The sequence below is a fragment of the Eulemur rufifrons genome, chromosome 10, assembly GCF_041146395.1.
Source record: "Eulemur rufifrons isolate Redbay chromosome 10, OSU_ERuf_1, whole genome shotgun sequence".
Classification (NCBI taxonomy): Eukaryota; Metazoa; Chordata; class Mammalia; order Primates; family Lemuridae; genus Eulemur; species Eulemur rufifrons.
Window position 1 is genome coordinate 12,918,672 of NC_090992.1, and position 23,843 is coordinate 12,942,514.

Below are 23,843 nucleotides of genomic sequence, written 5' to 3' on the forward strand. Positions count from 1 at the left end.
AATAACAAAGGGCCACTATGAATTCAGCAACACCTTTAAATGTGTTTTAATCACATTACATTAGCATCTGCGTGCTTCTGGAAGATAATCATATGTACATAAGTGACATATCTATCATGTAGCTGGAATGCTCAGTCACTGATGGGTTCACAGGCTCCATCAAATAACTCTCATGGCCGAAGAGGCCCATGGGCCCCAAATGAAGAACAAAAACATTTCGTTGAGGTCAAGTTTAAACAACTGTTTCCCAAACATAATAATTTTTAGGCCTATTTTAAAAAGAAAAGATGCAATCTAGAAGCAAAGCCTTCACTCAGCTGACTAAATTTGATTTCTGGTTATATCCCTTCTACAAGCTACTCAATATTAAACACTGCCACACCCAGATTCACATGATATTTATGTGCTACTTTCAGTCATTAAACTATAAAAGCTTCAATTTTGTAAACTAAGACTGTATAGAACTGCCAATGGTAATTTAAAGGCCATTAAGTTCAACCCCTCCATTTACAGGTGAGGAAGTTGAGGTCTGGTAACCACCCTAAGGCCACAGAACTGCTAGTGGCAGAGCCAGGTTTGAACACAATCCTAAATACTTCTGTTTTTATTTAACACTTGGGAAAGTCTGTTATATGCTAACAACTTCTGATCATTAACAACAAAGAAATCAAGTGGTTGATTTAAATACCTCCATTTAGTAGTCATCCTTGCCAGACATTCATTATTGGAATATTATAGGCAGTAGAAGTTAGATTTTTTTTTTTTTTTAGTTCTTTATACTTCAATTAATCATGGCTGCTCTTCAGAATTAAAATCTACACTTTATTGTTGGTTTCTCAAGCACTAAAAAGGTCCTCTAATTGGTTGATTCCTCCTTTTCTTTCCCAATGTATAGCAACTGGCGTCTGCCCAACTGGATTCCAAAGAGATTATGGAACTGCTTTCCCTTCAGAGTTCCACTAATGTTCTTAATTGACTGGTTACCAGGTAATACCCAGAAGAAAACAAACCCTTGCTTTTAGAACTAAGTGCACTAATGTGGGACTGAATTCAGAATCAGTCAATTTCAAAATAAAGACCAGAGGCAGCCTGGCCATCTCACTATCCGATTCAAAAAATGGTAATTAGTTTAAAACTAGTTAAGAAGTATTCCTTTTATAAATTGTATTGCTAAACCAGGAACAAATTCACTGAGTTTTCTCTCTTTCCCCTCTTTTAGCTTTGGTAATAAGGATAGTGGCAACATGAAGGGAAAAATAAATTCATAATTCAGGCAGATATAGCTGATAAATTAATCAACTGTATACCATATTCAGGTAGAAATTCCATGCATATCAGGAAGTAATAATTTTGTGGCACAATTGTGAACCGTTCCCTCCTTCCTGTTGCTAAATCAAATGCAAAGAGAATCTTAGATATTTTCATGACAGCTATGAATCAGGCGGCACGGCTTCCTCTCTCCCAAAGTCAGCAAATAACACAGTCCGGGATTATATAACAGGATCAAGGAAAGCCTTAAGACCTTCATAGAGAACAAAGTGCTTTTATTAAGCAGATATTGGTACATAGGGCTGCTATAGTAGATGTCAGGAAATGAGACAGCAAGAATAACCTCTATAGAATTTTAAAATATAGAAGGAAAAAACAGAAAAATAATGTGACACTATCAAACGTGTACAATCCACTATATTAATTTGAACATGGAGCATGAGCAACATGGATCCCTATAAATGTTCTGAACCCCTTCTCTTTTATACAGTAGGGGGGCCCCTAATATTTATCTTTGACAAACCGCAGGCAAAGTCTGAAAATGTTACTATTTAAATGTCACTCAGATTTCATTACTGAATGGAGAATATTACTATTTTTGTCCATCCACATGATAAAATCTAAGCTTAAATTATACACAAAACTTAGTGTGACAACGTAAAACATAGAAGAGAAGCACTTGTCAGTTTGTTACCTGACTGCTGCCTGTTTTCTGATTTATCTCTATTTACCACATATAGTTTATTCCTTTACCAATCCCTTCCCCAAATGTTTGCCAAACGAAATGAAGTCACAACAGCCATAGAATAAGAGAACCTTACTACAACTGAAAAGAAAAAAAATGCCAATGGCTTAATGAATTATTTATAGAAATGTTTAGGATCTTAAACCTAATATTAATAAAATAAGAAGTTTACTATTACTTTTCCCTTTTCCTGTCTTTACTCCCACCTCTCACGCAGGTAAAATCAGCATTGCAACAATATTTTAAGATGACCATTCAATTTCATGGACTCAAAGTAGGATAACCTGTGCTCAACGTTCAGGATTAAGATAAGGGGCTGCTTAAGTAATCAAAGACTCACATCATGGATGACATAAGATAAATTCTCCCTTTGTGACAACTGCTTATATGATTTTCAGAACAAATAAAAACAAGGGTCAAACATTCTATCACAGTGTGTGGAAGGTAGAGGGCAGAAAAATCACTACTCTGACTAACCAGTAGGTGTTATGTAAGTAATGGGGGCAGATGAGGCCCTGGCACACGCACAAGATACGTTTGGTATGGTTTCAGTTCAGAGGCCAGAATGAGGAAGACCTCCAGCCAATCCTACAAGCATATCAGAGTTCACACACATCACGTTGTTTTCTTTCCCAGGCATTTCAGCTCCTCCTCCTCCTCCCCTCAAAAAATCCCAAAAGGCAAAAACAGCAGCAACCCCAAATCTGAAAAAGTATAGTCACATTGTTCAAAATCCACACCTTTGTAAGCTCCACCTACACAGTGCCGTGAGGGATCCAACAAATCCTAATCAAAAGCAACCCAGAAAGCAGGCAGTTGTTCAAAATTAAGAATGGCCCTGCACCAAGAAATACAAAGAAAAATCATGACACAAGACTTTGTTCTCTACTTCCTCACAATAGAAGTTACCTCAACACAGATGCCCAGGTCCCAATCCTACAGCACAACCAAACCAAGGCTAAAAAGAAAGGCTGTTTAGGATGTTCCATTTCTGCAGTCAGTAAAGGGAAAGTGCAAGAGGAGAGGAAACACACTTCACTTCTAAATAGCCACACACAAAGTTAATGGTAGCCCAGTTTAAACTGTACTCTTTGCTAAGTACCTTACTCTCCTACTCACGACGCTTCTAGGAGGAAGGCAATTTTCTACTCTCAGGACACCTCAGCCACTCCCCTGCTAGGCTGCTTCGAATTACTTGGTATCATCCAAACAGAGCAAGAAAGAGCCAGCCCAGTTCAGGAAGGCTCCAGCCAGACGTGCAAGGCAGCTGCCTGGCTGACTCGGAATCCTACAGACTTGTAATATTTAAAGATTCCCCAGTTCGCCAGAAGACATTTTATGCCACATAATAGTAATTTACTTGGAAGGAGAAATTTGATTATAAATCCAAGTAAAATTAACTGGTTTGCATTATCCATTTCTTCTTTACGTGACTTTGAATCATGCCCCATTAAATGTGCCTTAAAGGAAAATGTTCATCTAAGCCTTTAAAAAGGTTGGGAAAGTTGGGTTAGGGTACATAGTAATCTGTTCCCAAATTGCCACAGGCAAACCTATTTAAATAGAAGAAGGTTAAATACTGTAAGAAATGATACCCTCTCCCCACCATTCCTAGTTGAAATGAATCATTCTAACATTAAAGCAACAGAAACTACTTTAGTAGCAGTGTCTTTCATTTTTTAAAATTCTATTTATTCCCAAATTATTTCCAATTTATGACATATGTCATGACATAAATAAAACGACAAAAGTCAGTCCTATATTCAGCAACTCTCATAGCAGGTTTCTAGAGCTATCTTAGCCTGCATAAGGTCAGTATCCATATAAAATATCTGTTTTAACACATCTGTATCAGTATACAACATGTTTTCTAAAATAGACAACTAAGAAAAAAAATAAAAAATAAAAAAATAGACAACTAAGGAACTATAATTTGGAATACAGGAATATTAGGAGAATTGCATATCAAAAGAAAACTTAAGGTTTCCTGGCCATTATTGTTTTTTAAAAGTAACACTAAACCCATTCTCTCCCTATTGTAAAGATATAGATTTAAATAGTTAACCCAACAGCCACTCTCTTATAATGACATTAAAAAAATCTTTTATGAAATTAACAAAACAAGCTTTGTGTACTAAACTTTCAATTTAGTTTCATGATTTTCTTCTCAAGAGACTATTATAAATTCTTTCGCTTAGCAACAACAACAAAAAAAAAAGAGGCACAGATGGAATCATCACTTGCCCACTCATTTAAGCATTTGTTTCAAACAAATTCACAGCAATGAAAATTAGTTGGGAGAAGGGCCCCTAACTAACATGTAGATAAAGAAAAAAATATCAAAAGTGTTTTAAAATGTAAGGTCACAACACCTTTGGCAGTCAGGAATTTAAAACAGCATTTTTGGAGGAGATCCACAGCTCTTAAAATAAATAATTACTAAATGAATGCATGAAGCAAGTGAAGCAGTATGTGTTTCGCTGTGTAACATGCTCCCATTGCTTACTCTTCATATGCAATAGGTTTCTTGGGCACCATGGGGATATGTAAAAGACTGGCACTTGAAACAACTTGCTTTTCTGAATGCAAACATTATTGCTTACATTCAAATTAAGTATTTGAAATGCCTAAAACTCAGAGGAATTGTGGTGAATATGTTGAGTTCTCCCTTCCAAAAACTGAAAGCAAGATACTTTTATAACAATATGAAAAGAAAAAGACTCCATTTTGCCAATATTCAAAGGAAAAATATGATGATATTCTGACTCATAAGTTAATTAATATCTGAAGAACTATAATGTTCTGACAATTTACACATTACCTTTGCTCTCTCAATAATTTTGCTGCCTGAATTTGGCTTTCTAGTGAAATGAAGCAAATTGGATATTAAATTGTTTTCATATATTGGATTTAAAATACTGCACCACTATCATGAAATTGTGGATTGTTATATTCTGTTTGACATCTGATAATTTTTAAGCACTGTTTTTGTCTCTTTATGCCAGTGCTGTCTCCCTCTGCTTCCATTCTATAAACCACTACTTCTTGGTTTATACCTACATCCTTATATTCCCTTCACACACGGGAGAGAAAAAAAAGCCTCCTTAATTTTCAGACGTCTCTCTGAGTATACACTGAATATAACACTGCTTCATGAATCTTTATTTCACTGTGTGCAACCTATGCTTCAGGAGGCTGAAAACAGATGTATTCACATGTGGTTTTAATCTATTTCATGCTGCTCCATTTCTAAATAATAAGGACCAATTTCACAGGCGAGAAAAAACACAAATAACAGCAAGATACAATATTCCCCAAATAACCATCTGAGCATCTACGATAGTAAAAGATTTTTCTGTCTAGGTGAAGAAAATACTTGATAAGCCTAATAATAGTGTAGCAATGCACAAGTTCCCACCTGGGAGATCAAAATTCAAAATCAGTCTGTAGCTCAGGCTCTTAGCTTATGAGACTGGGTGTGCAGTAAAGAAAATGAAATCGGTCTCTGGGGAAGAGCTTCCTCAGATTATCACTGGTGTTGGTTATAGAAAAGGCAACACACAATTTCGTGGATAAAAATAACTGACAGACATGCCAGATGACCAGAGAAAGGACATGGAGATAAGGTATGGGGAGGACCCTTTTCCTCCCCAAGGAGCTAAACCCATGTACATGGAAAAAAATGATAGCAGCCTTAAAATTCTTAGAAAAACAATTAAAAATAAACCATAAAAAAAAACTAAGATAAATTGTGAAATGAAGGCTAAGTACTCCTTTTGAAAATCTGTTAAAAGAAAAAAAAAGAGAGAGAGAGAAAAGTTTTCCAACAAGCCAGTTGGAATCAACAACATATTCATAAAGAAATCCAAAAACTGTATTTGAGGGTTCCTAGGCACATTAAGTATCTTGTTTGTTGACAGGAAAAACAAAATTTTTAAACCCCACCACACCAAGGGAGATTTTTTTTCCCAAATGAAAAAAGCCAGTTTTCTGGCTTTTTAAAAAATTTAAAGTAATAACATAGTCACACCAACAGACTCAACTTGTAGTTCTTGTATCAATTTTACCTCTATTACTTAAACCCTCACACAAACCACATATCTATGACAAACTGGAAATGAAAGATAAAAATAAATGCGGTCATTCATAATATGTTTTATAAAATTGTTTTTAAGATAAAATGAACCCAAGTATAAAATTATAAAATGGTGGAGTCTTTTTAAAACAACTCTCAAATTAATCCTGTTAGTTAAATTTTTGTATTATTTTTGAGAGGTGTATATTCTACTAGTCTCAGAATTAATGCCAATTTTCTATTTTCTGTGTCTTTTTAAGCAAGCAAAGCACTAGGAGAGTATTTTATTCATTTATTTAATTTCAAAATGAATTGGCAGGTGTTAGATACCTATTTTAAAATGAGAATCTGTTATTTTTTAAGGTATTCAAATTTTATCCCCTTTAAACAAAATCTCACAAGATAAAAAATTAAAAATAAATAAATAATTTTTTTAAAAAATCAAGCATAGTGTTCCTAAAACAACTATCTATATCAGAAGACAGTTTGGCAAGAAATAAAATATTAACCTGAGCAAAACAACATTTTGTTAGTGACAGACTACAGTGATACAAAGTTCATGATCTTTGTTTCAGAAAAAAATCAAGTGTAACTATAACCTGGCATTTTAGTTCTATGCGCACTCTTCTGTGAATTCTTTACTGCTCTTTGAAGGAAAGAACACACAAAGTTAATTTAATATAATCAAGCCAGATTGCCCCTAAACTTAAATTGAAACTGGCTTTCTCAATTCAACTTACTAGGTGTTCAGTAAGAATTCATATCATCTCTTAAGTGTCTTCTACAAACGAGGCAACATGCTGAATTCTATAGCTGCGTCATATCATTTAATCCTCCTTCCTGGCCTCCACAAACTGTAGTGGCAGAGTGGCAGTTTAAGTCCAGATCTGATTCCAAAACGCACTGCCTTTCCATTCTGCCATGCTGCCTTCTATGAATCACAATTTTATAAAATCTTTATGTTCCCAGACTAGACCAATCAGACTTAATTTTTTCTATCATCAGACTTAACTTTTGATTATCCCTACAGAATCAGCTTGAAGAAAATTTAGGTAAAAATTGGTAAGAATAAATTTAAAAGGGAATATGGAATAAAGGTGGAACTTTATACAATAACCCACTTAGCAAACTAGAGGAAATAAAGAAACCTAAGGGACATAACCTGGCTGAAACTTGGAAATCTGACTGTTAATCCTGTTAGAACAATGTGTGCAAACTCTTATAGCTAACCTAAGAACTAGTTAGAGGCTTGCTTCTTAGAAACATCACATAACAAACTGTTTATATCTACTGCTGTTTGTAACCTGTGTTTTCTCTGATAAAAACCATAGACACTTATCATAAAAAATGATTCCTAATTACTTATTATCCCTATTGTCTAGTACCATAGGAGGCTCTCAAAAAAAATGTGCTAAGGGAATTAAATACATCTAAAGATAAACAAATGTCCTTTAGCTACTTTTTCTGTACTTAACTTTTAATTTTGAAAAAACTATAGATTCACAGCAAGTTGCAAAAAGAAGTACAGAGATCCTCTTGTACCCTTTATAAACCCAGTGTTCTCAAACGGTAACATTTTATATAACTATAATACAAAACCAGGAAATTGACATTGGTACAATCCAAAAACCTTATTCAGATTTTTCCTTTAGCTGCTTTTTAAGAGTGGACAATTTTTCTAGTGCTAGAAATAGCCTCTGACTCTACTTTTTCTGAGGAGAAAACAAAGGGTCAAAGAGGCTGAAGGACTACCCAAAGTCACAGTGCTAAAAAGTAGCAGGAATAAAGCCAATTCTAAGTGAGAGATCATCTTTCTTCAGACATAGAACATACATCTGGATTAGAGACATCCACCAGAATTCCATCAGGAATTCAGTAAAGACCTTCAAAATATTCTTATTTCAAACTTATCTCATCAGATGATGCCTATTTTTTCACACATTATTTTTCATCTTTCCAGAACGCCCAAAACTTTCCCCATTAAAAAATTACCATTATTGATCTATTGAAAAATATGGAAAACTTTTACTGCTTCAGTAATATGATAAGCCAAACTCAAGGGAAAGCTAGGCTAGGCTGGTCACAACTTGAAGCCATAGGCTGCCTTGCCACCTTTGACCCCAGAGCAAAGCTTTATGTCTGGCACAAAGCAGACTTGGGTAGTAAACACTGAATCACTGAATGAATGAATGAATGAATGGACAAACCAAGGAACAAACTCACAACTTAAGTGGGCTGATCAAATATAGCAAACATAACAAATTTATTTTTTAATAAAACTGCTCGCTAGTAAACTGAGATTTTTTTTTGTGTGTGTGAAGAAAAATGTTTTATTTTGTGTGGTAGTTTTCACAAAACCAAACAAAAGAAGGGCCCTTAGAGAACATCTAGTTTGATAATTCTCAACCCTGGCTACATGTTAGCACCATCTGAGACATTAAAAAATAACATGTGAGCCCCCACTCCATACATAAGGTGGGACCCAGGCATCTGTATTTTATTTGTAAAGCTCCCCAGGAGCTTTACAGGGTGATTCTAAATCTCTTATTATAAAGATGAAGAAACTGAGGCCTAGTCAAACTGAATGTCTTATTCAAGATAATGCAGCTAGTCAGTAACAGAATCGAGACCACAAGCCAAGTAGGAATAGTAAACATAATACATAGAAAAAAATCTCAAGAATCATGAAACTTCATTTTAATTTTGAAACTGTTGGCCATTTTTTAAAATGGGAAACCAGGCAAAAAAAATCTACCAACACTTGAATGAACTCTTCCTGGTGTATAGTCACTGTCACAAGTGGGCAGACACATACCGCCGAGGCACTGAGAAGTGATTGCCTAAGATATTAAAAAATGAGGTGTATGGTTCTTGTCTTTGAGTTAACTGTCCACTCTTAGCAATTAGTACTCCTGTAGTATGCTTCATTAGTATCATGATGTCCATCAAATATGCTTTTTTTTTTTTTAGCAAAAAGAGGTACATGTATAAAATTGATGGCACTTACTAGATACAAAATATGACTCCATAATATCTGTCATACTGCTCATCAGATTAAATAGATAATACACATTTTTAACTGTTTTCTAAAATCAACTGGTTATATTTCTAAATTTACCTTTAATGGTATCATTTTCAGCTCTCATTATGTCAATAAGTGAACTCTCCAGTGAGTGCATGTCAAATGTCCTGGGGCGATCCTGTAAAGACAAACAGCCATAAACCATTTCTTAAAATTGCATTTTAATGTAAAAGAGGGTAATAAGTTGCATTTGATGGGATATAGATCAAAAAGTAACAATTTTACTGTATGTATAAGGTAATTATTAAATGTTATCATAACACTTACCAAACATTAAAAACCACAAAAGTACATACACAGGGCTCAGCAAAGAATGATTTGATTTCTAACAATAATTTCAACAAAAGCATCTACTTTAATGTTTAAAATAGAAACATTAAAACTAATTTCCATATTAGTTAAGAACATTAAACAAATATAAAAAAAATTCTTAATCTTCTCACCACTTAAGATTGCAATAGCATAGTAAAGCTTTCCAAACTTGTTCCAGTAGTTATCTGCCAGATCGGTGCTATTCGGACTTGCTATATTTTCTTATAAGCCAAGTTTTGAAAATAAGACCACTAAATGGCAAAGCATCACAAAATAAATATCATTGGGAAATCATGACAAATTATGCACTTATTTTAAGAAAATAAAAATATGATTGATTTATCCATCTCTATATTATTAATACCAACGCTGTCTGTGAATGTTAATGAATTTACCTTCTCTAAAGATTTGCTTTTAAAATGAATAATCCATGTGGAAAGTAGACAGAACCTACCCCACATCCCCGCAAAAATACATAAAAAACAATTTGGGTAGAATCCCCCTCCTCCAATCAAACAATAAACCTGGAAGAAGGAAGCACAGGCACTGCTCTCCTTACTGTCGGGAGGCATTCTCTAAGGAGCAGAATGAGAATGGCAATAGAGAACTACTGAAGCATAGTCTGGCCCTCCCTACCCCCAGTGCAACATGTTATTAGGTCCCCAAACAACCCAGTCATTACTTCCGGTAAATAAGGATAAAAGGACAACTGATCAGAGTTAAAATCTGGATGAGAAAATAACAACAACAAAAAATTTCAATGCTTATTTACTATCTCAACTTGCAAAGTCAGGCTTGATTTTGCAATGCTCACTGTCTGGGGAATGGACACGCTTGAAGCTCTGACTCGGGGTGGGGGGGGTGGGGCACAGGCAATATACATAACCTGAAATTTTGTACCCCCATAATAAGCTGAAATAAAAAAATAAAAAAAACCAATGACCACAGTTTCAAAATAAAGCTGAGCATTTTTCATAAGGAAAAAAAAATTAAAGGGAAGAAAGGGTGTGGAGTACATTTGAGTCTAAAACTCTAGCTTAACCAATTGCATTTCAGCATTGGGTAAGGAATCCTAAAATAGTACAACATCCCAACTGCTCTGGCATTCCTCAGGATGAAGAGTACTGGAGATAACTAAAATTAAAGTTCAGCTTGATAAATTAAAAGTAGGAGATCAAAACTTTTTAATACTAAACTCTGAGAGGAAGCAATAATACATGCTTCTGACCTACCTTTAGAATAAATACCGAGTGCGCACACACACAGAGACAGACACACACACATACACACACACAGGCCACTGCATGAATATTAAAGGGAAAAAAAAAGGCTTCCAAAGGAATCTGACAAGCAGGATTCTAAAATCTTCCCTTTAGTTATATTTTCTTTTACATTACTTTTTAATTCAAAGCTTTGGCTTTTAAAAAAAAAAATCACCTCCTAAATTTATCCTTTGTAAAACAAACAAACAAATTTGTTGGGACCTCATTTTTCCACTTTCCTAGCTATTTTCTAGAACCTCTAGGCTAACAAAGCATGTCTTTGACTCAAGAGCATTTTTTTTTAACTGACCTGACATTTCTCTTCTGTGCTTCTATAACACTTGTCACTCTGTGTGATTATTAAGCCTCCCTGAAATAGGTACCACACCTCCTGATCCCATCTCATCATGTAGATATTCAGTAATGTTCACTGAGTGAATTGTTTTAGATACAAACATTTTACCTCTGCAACTCGAGGAGTCTAAGGGCAGTTATATTTGGATATAATCTAATATCAGAGGTAGGAGAGAGTATTGCAGGTTTTTCCCCAGGGTAGAAGGCTGGGGTGAGGATGAGGATAGGGGAGAAGGGATGGGTGCCTTAACATCCTATTCTGCTCTAAACTGGTATGATTCCCTCCAGAACATCTTTGCCACCTTTTCCTACTGATTTTTTTCCTCATTATCCTCATCTCCTCAACAAGGTCTATCTATAGAGATGCACGAGGATGTATGCCCAGAATCAGAATTTCTAAGGATTAGAATCATAAAAGAAACTGTTCTGTTTTTATACTTCCTCATCTCCAGCACTGAATTAAATCAAAACCCCCTACTGCATATTCTTTTGGAAGCAAAGTGGATTTGAGGCATAATTTAAGGTTTAGAAGCTAATACAAAGTTATACTATGTTTTTCTATAGTAGCTGGATTTGTTCTCTTTCAGCAATCTACAAACCACTCCCATAACTGGGCCGTGCACTCTTTCCATCCCCATTATAAACCAGTCTTGGAGGCAATGATTCCCGGTGTCTGTTCACTGATTGTGAGCTTCCCAAGGGCAGGAACCGTGTCTTTACATCAAATGTTCCTAGTGTGTCCACCTCAAATGGGGTGATGGTGTGCCAAGATAGTCATGTCTTCAGCCCACAGGACTGCCCAGAAGGTCCTGAGGTGGCAGGAGCTCCCTGCCAGATGATCTCTGTTTAAGTATTATCATTTTCTACATGTGTCATGATGTGAAATAGGTTGAGAAGCACTGCCCTACCTTTCCATATCACTGTGCCTCACACAGGTCCTGGCAGGTAGAAAGCATGCAAATGTTTGTTAAATCAACGAATGGATGGATCCCTTCAAGTAATTTTTAAACATTTAAAATATTTCTCCCCTACTTCTTAAGATTTGTTTTAATATTTCTCCTTTCCCTCTATAGAGCTCTATGTTTTCTTTTGCCAAAATAACTAATGGTGGGGATGAGGAGAGAGGAGAATTCAGTGTATTCTTTTTCATACAACTAGCATAGTAAGCAACCTTGTGAATTTCTGGAACTTGCATTTTGCCAATCACTGAATGACAAGAGCACTGAAAACAAGCAGTTGATAAAGAACATAACAGTGTTTTTGCTTGGTTTGTTTTATAAAAAGCTATTTCTAGTAAGTCAAGAAGGCTTCTTTTTACCAACAAGTTTCTGAATGTAATACTAGAATTTAGTAAACCATACCAAACCACTGCCCCACCCCAAGCATACTGCCTAGAATATAAAGATTTTTGCTAAATTTATAACCACTGATGTCTAACTGTTAAAGTATATTGAAACTAAAATTCTAAGTGCAATTTTAAAATTTCAGTAATGTTTTATGAGATAAAAGAAAAAAACTCTATCCTTTTTACACTAATCTTTAGTAATGATACTAATTTTTCCTTTAATTGGCTATAATTTAATACATGGATGACAAGTAAATACCAATATATAAACTCTGATCAATTGGTACTGTCTCTCAGATGCAATGTGTTAAGAAGGATTCACAGGTTCTACGTGAACTCAGAAGGAACCAGTGCCTCAACAGATAGCTGATGATTAGTAAATACAAGGTCTAAAATCTAAGGGCACTGGTACCACATTCTTTTCAAACCTAGTCTAATATGTATTTCCCATGACCCAACCTTATTGGCAATTATACTCATTATAAACTATTTTACATTTGTTTAACATTTTATTTCTTATGATGCATTGGTAAAGAGTCCAAAAGCCACATATTTTGTCAAATAAACATTCTGTTGTCACAGAGGGTTTAAAGTTTATAATTCTTGATTTACTCCTTCACTGATCTTTCCTGTCCATTTTTAACATCTAATAAAAAAAAAAATCCTAAAATATAAGTGTCTGTACCATCAGGAAGTAGAAAGAAGGAGACAGAGACATAAATAAATAAACCCAAGGTATAAGAACAGCACAAACAATGCTGTTTTTCCTATGTAACAATCAGAGTCAAATCAAAAAAATAAGAGTACTTTGATTTCCATATTTCATTCTTTGATTTTATCCTTTTTGGTTGCTAATTGGACCAAATTCCAATCTCAAAAAGTAAACTAACTGTAAAATGGAAACCTTGTTAGGTGATAGCTCTTCTTTTATTGCTAAACAATCCATGGAGAAGTGATAGTTCTTGACTGAACTTGAGCTGATGACCAAAACACGAACACTAGTACACATCAGTGGAAGAAACATTAGACACTAGGAAGCCTCAATTCTGCCTGGCATATTATGTGACCTTGGGCACTTTCACCTTATGGACCTCCTTCCTGATCCATAAAAGGAAGTGGTTTGATTAGACCTCTAATGTCCCTTTCCTCGCTCAAAAATAAATTTGTATTCTAGCTTTCTGACATCCTGTCTGTGATATTCCAAGATTTACAGTTTAAATTATGATGACAATTATAGCAGGAACCAAAAATAAGGATGAGAATGACTAATCAAAGTCCATTACCTTTTGGCTCACAAAAAGGTAGGGGTCAATAATAGATCAGTAAGAAAATGAACTCTTAGAGTCTTAAAAGAAAGTCACTGCATTTTCATTATGCTATGCATGATGCAAAATAACAAGTTTTGGAAAAAAAAAATCTACTTAAAAACAATGTATTGGGGGAAAGGAGAATGAATTATCCTGGTTTCAGATAAAAGACAAAAGAATCTTTTATAAAACAAAAGATACTGACAACTCTATTTGCTTCCATCCACCACTGCCAGTTTCTTGGAAAAAAAGTAGAAAAGAACCCTTTATTGAGCATCTGCTAAATTCCTGATATTATTCTAGGTACTTTAATAATACTGTCTTAATCTTCAAACCTCTTAAGTTAGATTTTACTATTACCGTTTTACTAATAAAAGCTGAGACTAAGGAAAACTTACACAGTTTACTATTAATATGTAGTAGGTTACCGCATAGTTCAGCAGCCTGGTCAGGATTCAAGCCTACGTTATCCCTCCAAAACAAGTGCTACTTCCTTGGGTAAGGTGATGATCATGGCAGTCAAAGGACCACACTAATTAAGACATACGTTTGAATAAAAGAGCCACTACTCTACAAGGGCCCTGAGGACATGAACAGGCTGGCTAGTGCCTGGCAAACAGTAGGCACTCAAATATTACTTATATTTTACTTATACAAATATTAATTAATAAATGATATTAGAGCTGCCAAAACCATAAGACATGAAAGAAAAAAATTATCTTCTTTCTTCTCACTGAGATGATAGATAGATATGACACACAAATTAGAGACCCATCACAAATGCATCTCTGGGTTGTCTACTAACCACAGGAGTAGCAGTGGTAGCAATAATAATATCAGCAGCTACCATTATGGGTTACATGCATAATCTCATTTATTCCTCACAAAAACCCTATACAATTAGGTATGTTCAGTTACTACACCATTTCACAGATGAAGAAACTGAAGCTTAGAGTAATTAAATAACTTCATCAATGTTAGGTAAGTGGAGGAGGCAGAATTTGAAACCAGGTCTTCAGACTCTAGAACATGTGAGCTTAAAGATCACGAATGAAAATAAAAGAGCACCAATTATGTTCAAGGCTCAGCAAAGCAAACTATATTACAATACTTAGATCTCATTTTATTTTGTAATTTTAACTGTCATATTTAATATATGGAGTTGCATGTCAGTAACTGGTTGGTTTCAGTTTCTGTCATCTCTACTTCACAGGCTACTTTCTAAAAGAAAAACTATATGATACTACTGTGAAAATAAGAGTTGCAAAAAATAAGCTGCTGACAAAACAAAATGAATATTTCAAAGGACAGGATCCTTCCTTTTAATATACACCTGAATAATCCTGCCTGCCATGGCAAAATAGGAAGACCTACATCAGCATACAGCTAATGGCAAGGTATTTCATAATATTTCAGAAGTAGCCACAAGAAGCACGTGAACCTGTTGGTCCATTACTATCAGGAAGAACCACTAAATTTTAATTATGCCACAAACCAAAGTAATCATCTGTGGCAATTTTTAACATCCAGATGAATGATCTAAGTCAGTGTTCCTCACACTTCAGAGTACATAAGAATCACCTGTAGGTCTTACTAAAACACAGATTACTGGGTTCACCCCCAGAGTTTCTCAGTTAGTAGGTCTAAGTAGGGTCCAAAAATTCACATTTCTTACAAGTTTCCAAGTGATGCCAGGGACTATACTTTGAGAACTACTGAGTTAAGCAATTCCCTTCAATGGGTTAACTTCATTAGATACTTGGGGGTGTGATTTGTAGCTTACATCCTGGTTAACTGGCCATGATACAGACCAGCTTAAATATTCTATCAGAATCACTCTAACCTTTCCTTACAAAAAGAAGCTCGAAATCTGAAACAAAGCTTTGTCTTCCAAGCTCTAAGGTCCACACCTTGGGAAAGATTATAATCAAGTTCAATGTCAACAAATGCAGAATTGTTGAGTGGTTCATCATTATGAAGAAACAAAATACAAATCTGATGCTTACATTTTCACAATAAAATATTATCTTCGGTTTCTAAAATACTATATTTGGTTTCAATATCTTAAGCATGTGGCTCTTTTTTCATTCAACAACACAGAATATCTGCCCTTCAGGTATTTACTAATGTTGTCTCTCCTCTCTCTCAAAACTTTTGGTCAAATGCCCTATAAGCCATCTTTATCCAAGAAAAACAGTTTAAATAAAGGATATGCTAATCATGCATTCCTTAAAATTCTATTTATTAAGTCACATCATTAGAAAACTATATAGTATATCCTGGTCCCTTCTGACTTGCCTATAGAATTTTGACTTAACAGTATGATCTCAGACTTTAATAAGTGTAAAATATTAATAGCTGCCATTTGTTAAACACCTAGGAATTTTCTTATAAAATCTGTTAGTAAGGAAAAATTCACTATGTCTGTCAATGCCCCATGATTAGAGACCACAAAGCAAATTTCTCTCAAAAAGGTTTCAGCCTTGTTTAAAAGTATGCTTACTTTCACTAAGAGAATGAGAGCTGCATAACTTAACATGTTTCGCTTTTTGTCTAGGATGTTGGGATGTTCACAGCTAAGTTTTGTCCTCAGAGGCAATAACTCCTCAACCTAAACTTTCTCATCTAAATATACCCTATGCTACCACTACCACCACCACAACCAATTATCAGTTCTTTTTATACTTGAGTTAGTGTGTTTTGGCATTACTGGACTGGGTCTAACTAAAACACAAAATGTAATTAATTGAATGTAATCACATTATTAAGAACCAAAGCCAAAATCCATCTACTCATTCTCTTTCTGTAAAACATACATTACTCATTCTCTTTCTGTAAAAACATACATTACAGTGATCATCACTTCTCAGAAAGCTACGTATCTGAATCAGGCTATGGAAGTTTCTCTTTCTGGCTTAAACTTTCCCTGGTGAAGAAGGGAAACGAAAATATTTTGGTTTGAAAGTAAAGTCCATGCCAGTGTGTCAGCTGCCAAAATAAACAGGAAGTTTGAGATGCCAGGAGAGCCCATAATTAATCAAAGGTAGCTATGGGAGTTTTAATCCAAGATTTTCCAAAATGTAAATATTCTTCTTGGATTAAATAATATTTAAGCCCACAGATTATCAAGAGTTGACTATGCCAACTTTCAAGATCCTACTTCCAAATGACCCTCACATCCCTGTGCAGGCAACATGTCCCTTTTCCCTTGCATCTCCCTAGCACTCTGACGTCCCACGTGATATTGATAAGCTCTGGTATAACTATCTACCCACTGAACTATGACCTTCACTCATCTCCATATCCACAGATTGTAGCATATGTGTAGCATGCCATAAATCCACCACCACCAATATAGAAAGTGGCTAACATGTTCCTCCTGGCTCTGTGTTGTGCATCTTACATGAATTATATTATCAATTACATACATTAGTTCCTCACAACCACCATGTGAAGTCAGTACTGTTATTTACTGTCCCCATTTTAGGCAAATGAAGCTATAAGAAGTTAACTAACTGCCTACAAAATCACATAGTAAGTGGCAGAGTCTGACTTGAGAACAAAAGCTAAAAAAAGTGGTCTGCTTAAATGAGTCTTGTCATGGCCTAGAATTGTCCCTCTGTTGACACCTGCAAGATACGAAATCCTTCATTGTGTGGACATGGCCTGAATGCAAACAAGTGTCAGAGGTTAAAGTCAAAAAGGTAATTAATCTGACTTTAGGAGGAACCACATTGAATAGCATTTCATATTTCTTAACAAGTTCCCTCTTCAGTCAGTACTTTTTCATCAAGACCTCTTTAATGAAGGCAAAGTCTTATAGATCTTAGGCTACCAAATGTTTGCTAATAGAATTACAAACTAGAACTAAATGGATGAATGTCTTCAGTGTATTACCCTGACTGGATCAATAGCTCCATTTGGATCCCACCTGAACTGACAAATCAGATCATTTCTCCAGAAAGCCTTTGGGAACATTTTTTAATTCCACCTTCACTAAATAAACTACACTCATTTTGAACATTAGAAATCCTTCAAGTGATAAACACTTCTTGTCACAACTTATTTGTATTAAAAAAAACAAACTGGCATTCTAGGCTCAATTAGTTCCTAGACGAATAGACCTTTTCTTCTTCCTGACAGTTTGTTCATTCTAATCTTGCCTGGCAGAGAGAAATAATTAAAATCTATTACAAGACCTGAGTTCAAATCACCATATACTAAGCAAGTGATTTTTACACTGCAACAATCATTGAACCTTGATTTCATCAGCAAAACGAGGGTAACAACACCTCCTTTATAAAACTGTGGTGAGAAGGAAATGAGACAAGACATGTGACAGCACAGGCATAATACCGGGCATTCGGTGGACTTATTCGACAAACATTCCTCCTGCCCCTTCAATCTCTGGTGCAATGGACAAAGAACATGAAACTCACATTTTAAATTAGGTCTTGGTTGTATCTGAATAATTCGGCTGTTCTGTGCTATTTCCTTTAACCCATTTTCATAGAGATAACCAAAATAAGCCCAAACCTCTGAACCCAAAAATATCAGTATAAGATTTCTTCTCCTACCTAATAAGCTATTCAGGGCAAGAGGTCATTAGTTTAAGTAGGTAAATGTACTAAAACTCAGCCCTAAGGAATATCATGAAGACCCATGAAGACCTTGATTGGCTGTCAAGGTTCCTTTTCTCCGTGTCTGTTAGGCCTCAGTAGGGTCCAGGGTCAGCAGGGAGAATGGTCCACCCAAATGTACAATCTTTTTTCCTAAACTATAACCCTTGTGTCCTGTAACCCTGACATCTCTTTTCTTTTGGAAGCCTTGATAGCAACCTCAAAAAGCAGCCTGTGCCCAGTCTCCACCTTCCTGGGCCCTCACAACTCCTCCCACATCGTCCTTAGCTCTCCAGAGTCTCTTGGCAGAAGGCACTCCTCAACACTCAGCACAAAACAGGAGGTCACCACACTGTACTTCATGAGAAGAATCATGCTGGCCATGGTTAAGTATTCCCAGTCCATAGTCCCTTGAAAGCATCAAACATTTGCACATCAAAAGCAAGAAATAAAAAAAGTTTGATGCAGTCCAAAGGCTTGCAAAAGACACCAAACCTCTATATTCCTCTTAAAAAACAAAAACAAAAATACTACAACCAAAAGGCTCAGTCCTGTCCTGTTCTCTCTTCCTTCCAGAGGTCCTCCCCACAAGTCCACAGAAGCCTGAACCTAGAGGAAGGCTGAGATGAAGGGAGGAAAAGGTACAATCTCCTCCCCAAATTTCTGGTCACCGGTGGATATTTTGGAGCTTTAGCTGGATCTCTCTTATTTTTCCTTTTGATGGCCCAGGAGGAAGAGATGAAGCCAACAGTTATTTCCTTAGAAATTAGCAACAGGTTGAGCAGTGAAATAGGCTGACCAGGTACAATAGAAATGTGGGCCTTGCTTCAGTTGCTTACTATCTTTCTTTTAAAAATAACTTGAAAAAAATTTTAATTGTTTTTGTTTTTATAAAAAAGATTCCTTACCTTTTAGACACACATACTTAACCATTTACAGATGAAGTGATATGATATCTGGGAATTACTTCAAAATAATATTAATAGGAAAGGGGAGAGAGAGAAGATTAAGGGTATAGACGAAAGAGAACTGCCCAGGAGCTAATAACTGTTGAAGCTAGGTGACACGGACATGGGCGTTCACAAGACTATTTTGTCTATTATGGAATATGTTTAAATTTTTCCATAATAAAACATTAAGAAGACACAGGGATAAAAAAAATCACCCATTGGGCATTGTATTTTTCAGCAGTGTTCAAGAAGATCATCAGTCCCCGCAGTGATTTTCTTATTTTTTTATTTGATTTTATTTTTTTAAGTACAGTGATTCGATTTGATTTTTAAAATTGTTGTTCATTTATTTAAAATTAAGTTCATCACACACCCTTTATACACTGCTTTTCACCTTTTAAGAAATTATGCTATTCTTTTTTTTAAGAACAAAGAAATAAAAGCAAGAAGAAATTATGCTACTCTTTGAATAAGACTTTGAATTAATATTTGTTTGATGACTTGCTTCTTACACAACAACAGAATCTTCTGGAAGCCAAATATTAGACATATCTCATTTTATCCTCAAAAAGACCAGACAAAAGAAATGAGAAAAATGAAGGATAAGGAAGGTAGAGGAGCTTGCCCTAGGTCACATAGCTAGTAAGTGGCAAAGCCATATCTAGAATCCAGATCTGACTTCCATTACCATAATTAGGGCATTTTTCTGAGTATAAGAACATTCTGAGTAATGTTCTTATATTTAGGCTTTTTTTTTTTAAGGTCTTATAGACAGTAAAATGACAGCAGCTATTTTACTGACTAGCACCATCATCCATTAACCAGATGCATTCCTCAAGAATATTGGAAAGAACTATTTTTTAAAATGTTACATGATATTTTAAATATACATAGGGCTTTAAAATGTATAACACTGAAGGATTAACTAGAGCTTAGGTCTATTAAAAATCATGGAATATATCTGATAAATATTCAGCAAACAGAAATTGCCCAACCTAAATACCCTGCAAGATGTATAGCTTAAGGCTTTAAACTTTAATAATTCAGTTTGTAAACGTGAGAAAGCACCTGTAAGTAGCTCATGGAGCTTTTCTTTGACATGTAGTGGGACCTGAATTCTGCTATTCATATTTAAAGTTTGCCTTTTGTGGTACCATTTTGTCATAGAACATAAATAAGCACACGTTAAGTACAAATGTATAAGGTACCTTATACAATAAGAGTATATTTATAAATTTCTAAATAGTTTGGAAAACTATAAATAATTTTTCAAAAATTTAAAATTTCCAAATGCAAGTGTATTTAGAAACACATTAATGGCTACATTAATAAAATATTTGGAAATGTCATTTACACAATGTTTTTGTCATATCTAAAGTTGAATTTGTTTGCCTTAAAGATTAAACAGCTTATGAATCAAAATGAAATAAAACTATTAAGCTAGTTGATAATGTTTATAATGTTTAAGAGGAAAAATGCATGTTCAATGTCACTCAAAGATTAGCACAGGTCAGAAATACATTACAAACTATATTCTCAAATAATTTTCGTGAGAGTTCTATATTCCCTAACATAGCAGGTGCTCAATAAATGTGTGCTAGATAAATTAATTAGAATACAAAAAACAATATTCCATGATAAAAGCCAAACTATACTCAAGTCAAAACTATGGGTCGGGCACGGTGGCTCACACCTGTAAACCTAGATTTCTGGGAGGCTGAATGGGAGGATCACTTGAGCTCAGGAGTTCGAGACCAGCTTGAGCAAGAGTGAGACCCTATCTCTACTGAAAATAGAAAAATTAGCTGGGTGTCATGGTGTGCACCTGTACTCCCAGCCACTAGGGAGGCTAAGGCAGGAGAATCACTTGAGCCCAGGAGTTTGGGGTTGCCATAAGCTAGGCTGATGCCATGGCACTCTAACCCAGGTGACAGAGCAAGACTCCGTCTCAAAAAAGAATTCTCCATTCAAATGCCATCTCCTTTAATGTATGCAAAAGCAATTACATGTTCTAAAGTTCTTTAAAAAAGAACTATAGGCAAAATCTTTCAAAATACTAAAAGATACAGGCTGCCAATGCTAATGAAAGTTTAAGCATATATATAATTATAAAGCTTCCCCTCAAGAAAATTGATAATTCTTCTAAACATTTTATCTGTCTTGGGTTATATCTATAGCTTATTCAAAAGGAGACCTAAGAATTGTTCAAAATCTATCATGGGAACCCAAGCTATATTTGTAATTACTTTAATTTCATGACTTTACTCAATATTAGAGAGCCATATTTTAAATTTTAACAAATGTAAGCAACCTAATATGGCCACATACATAAGGTACCTCACAATAACCCTTCACTGCTAGGTATTATTATCTTGATGAGATATTGCCTTCAAAATTTAAAAGATTTACTCAAGGTCAAACTGCTAATTAGAGTTTAGAGTCAAACCTCTCTTAAAAAAAAATTTACATGTTTTGTTTTATTTATTTAAAAAACAGCCTTATATATTAAACAATTATATTCAAATTCACAGAGTCAATCTTAAGTCTATCTGGATCCACAGCCTGTGCTTCACTCTATCACATTGTTTGGCCTCACAAAATAGTCTTTCTCAATAATTATTCCTGTTTCACCTTGAGAAAGGGATTAAAAGTAAGATCTACACCTTTATCTTTCCATCCACTAAATATTTTCTGAAAACTTGAACATGGAACTCATTCTGTTTCAATAATATAAAATGTGATGAGGAAAAAAATTTGATGAGAATCTACACTAAATTTGCATCAAAAAATATATATCGCTCTAAATTTATTTTGGTAAAAAAATATTTTCAATTTCTACAAAGCACCTTTGAACACTTAAACAAAATAAGTTTTGTCACAAAAAATTAAAATGAACGCTCATATTCTAGGCTCTGTGCCTTAAAGAAAAACATTATTTACATTATCTTATCTGTGATGAGACCAAAACCCAGGTACAATACAGTGCCAAAAATGTGACAGTGAATCTTCAAGCTTATTTGCTAGTAAGACAGAGGAAAGTCATAAGGAAAATAAATTTAGTAATAAGGAAAATAAAATTCAAATCTGGCATATATTAATTTTAAGACTACTCTTCCCATTTCTTTCTCATGAACTGATACCAACAAGGTCTCAAAAGCTTAAACTCATGAACTCATAGTAGCATCTTTCTAGTTTTAACTAGCAAAAACCACATTCACTAGGCTTGCAATAAACAGGTTTTTCCTGAAATATGTTGGAGCAATGTGCTGATGATATTCCATGGCTTCTCTGAAAACAACAAAAAAAAAAATCAAAAAACTCTACCCCAAAATTAGTTTCAATTCCACCACAAAAGCAATTAAACCTAGTTAAAAGGCCCTCTGCAAAGAAGGGAAATTTATACCGGGTAGGCTTTTTTCCAATATCTCAATTCTGCTAGAACTAGAACCATCCAATTCATACTTTAAAGTTAAAAAGTAAGTCTCCTCCCTTCTAAGTCAAAGAAAATGTTTCCTATGCAAAGATCCCTCTTGGAACTATACTGTATTAAGAAACAAGAAAATGTAATGAGGTTGCACGTTAAACAATTTTAATAATTCACCATGAATTTCAGAACTGCAACATTGCAGCAAACATAAGATGCAGTATATAATTTGGAGGATCCATATACTGACAAAACTAGGAGAGTCATTAAAGTGACATGAATTATTTGCCTGGTTAAGACAATTTAACACATCAGTGGTGCTAGTGTCTAAAATAAGAGCATATGGGCTCCAAGTAAAGTCCTAAACTGTTTCCCTATCAATCAAGTTTTAGGATAGTCTTTGTGACCAACATACAGATTTTTTTTTTTTTTTTTTTTTTTTTTTGCTTACTTCCTGATTCTTAGCTAATGAAGATGGGAACATAATCGAGCTGCAGATAAGCAGGTGTCAGCCTATATACTAGGCAATTCTCCTTCACTTTCCTATACGGACAGAAGATCTAGGCACCCCTCCAAAGAAGTGTTATATTTAAATATAATTATTGGCAGATGCCCCAATATAGTATTTGGTTTGGACATCAGAATTCCAAGATGTTTTTGGCAGAATAGGTAGGATTTTTTTTTTTTCCCCTTAATGTAAGAGTCAAATTATGCTTGTAGTCACATGAATATGGACCTTGTTTCTTCATTTTGAAATCAGGACAGTAAAACCAAATGTCACAGGGTTGAGTAATCCTACATAGGAGGTGAAATCACCTATGTGAAAATGCCTAGACCAGTGCCCGATATATAGTATGTACTCAAAACTAAAACAAAAGTGTTGACTTGAATATTATTTAAGTTTAACATTTAAAGTTGATAAACAAGTACATTCTATTATTTTCCACTTTCAAAACTCTATCTACAATCAGCTTTTGGTAATCATGTATCACTGCAAAATTTTTCCTTTCATCTTACATGCTTCTGGAAGGCATTTCTTTCCCCCACACCCCCATATTATGATTATGTGAAGACACACTGTAGTATAATTGTTAAGAGC

The 23,843-nt window shown here is 34.9% G+C and overlaps 1 protein-coding gene across 4 annotated transcripts in view; it reads right to left on the reverse strand.

Moving 5' to 3' along the window:
* CPEB4 (cytoplasmic polyadenylation element binding protein 4) overlaps positions 1-23,843 on the reverse strand; it is a 64,771-nt gene that overhangs the window by 35,989 nt on the left and 4,939 nt on the right. For all 4 annotated transcript variants that reach the window (XM_069483848.1, XM_069483849.1, XM_069483847.1 and 1 more), the window contains exon 2: positions 9,208-9,289. In XM_069483848.1, coding sequence (XP_069339949.1) covers positions 9,208-9,289 — 82 coding nt within the window. The remainder of the gene's footprint in view (positions 1-9,207; positions 9,290-23,843) is intronic.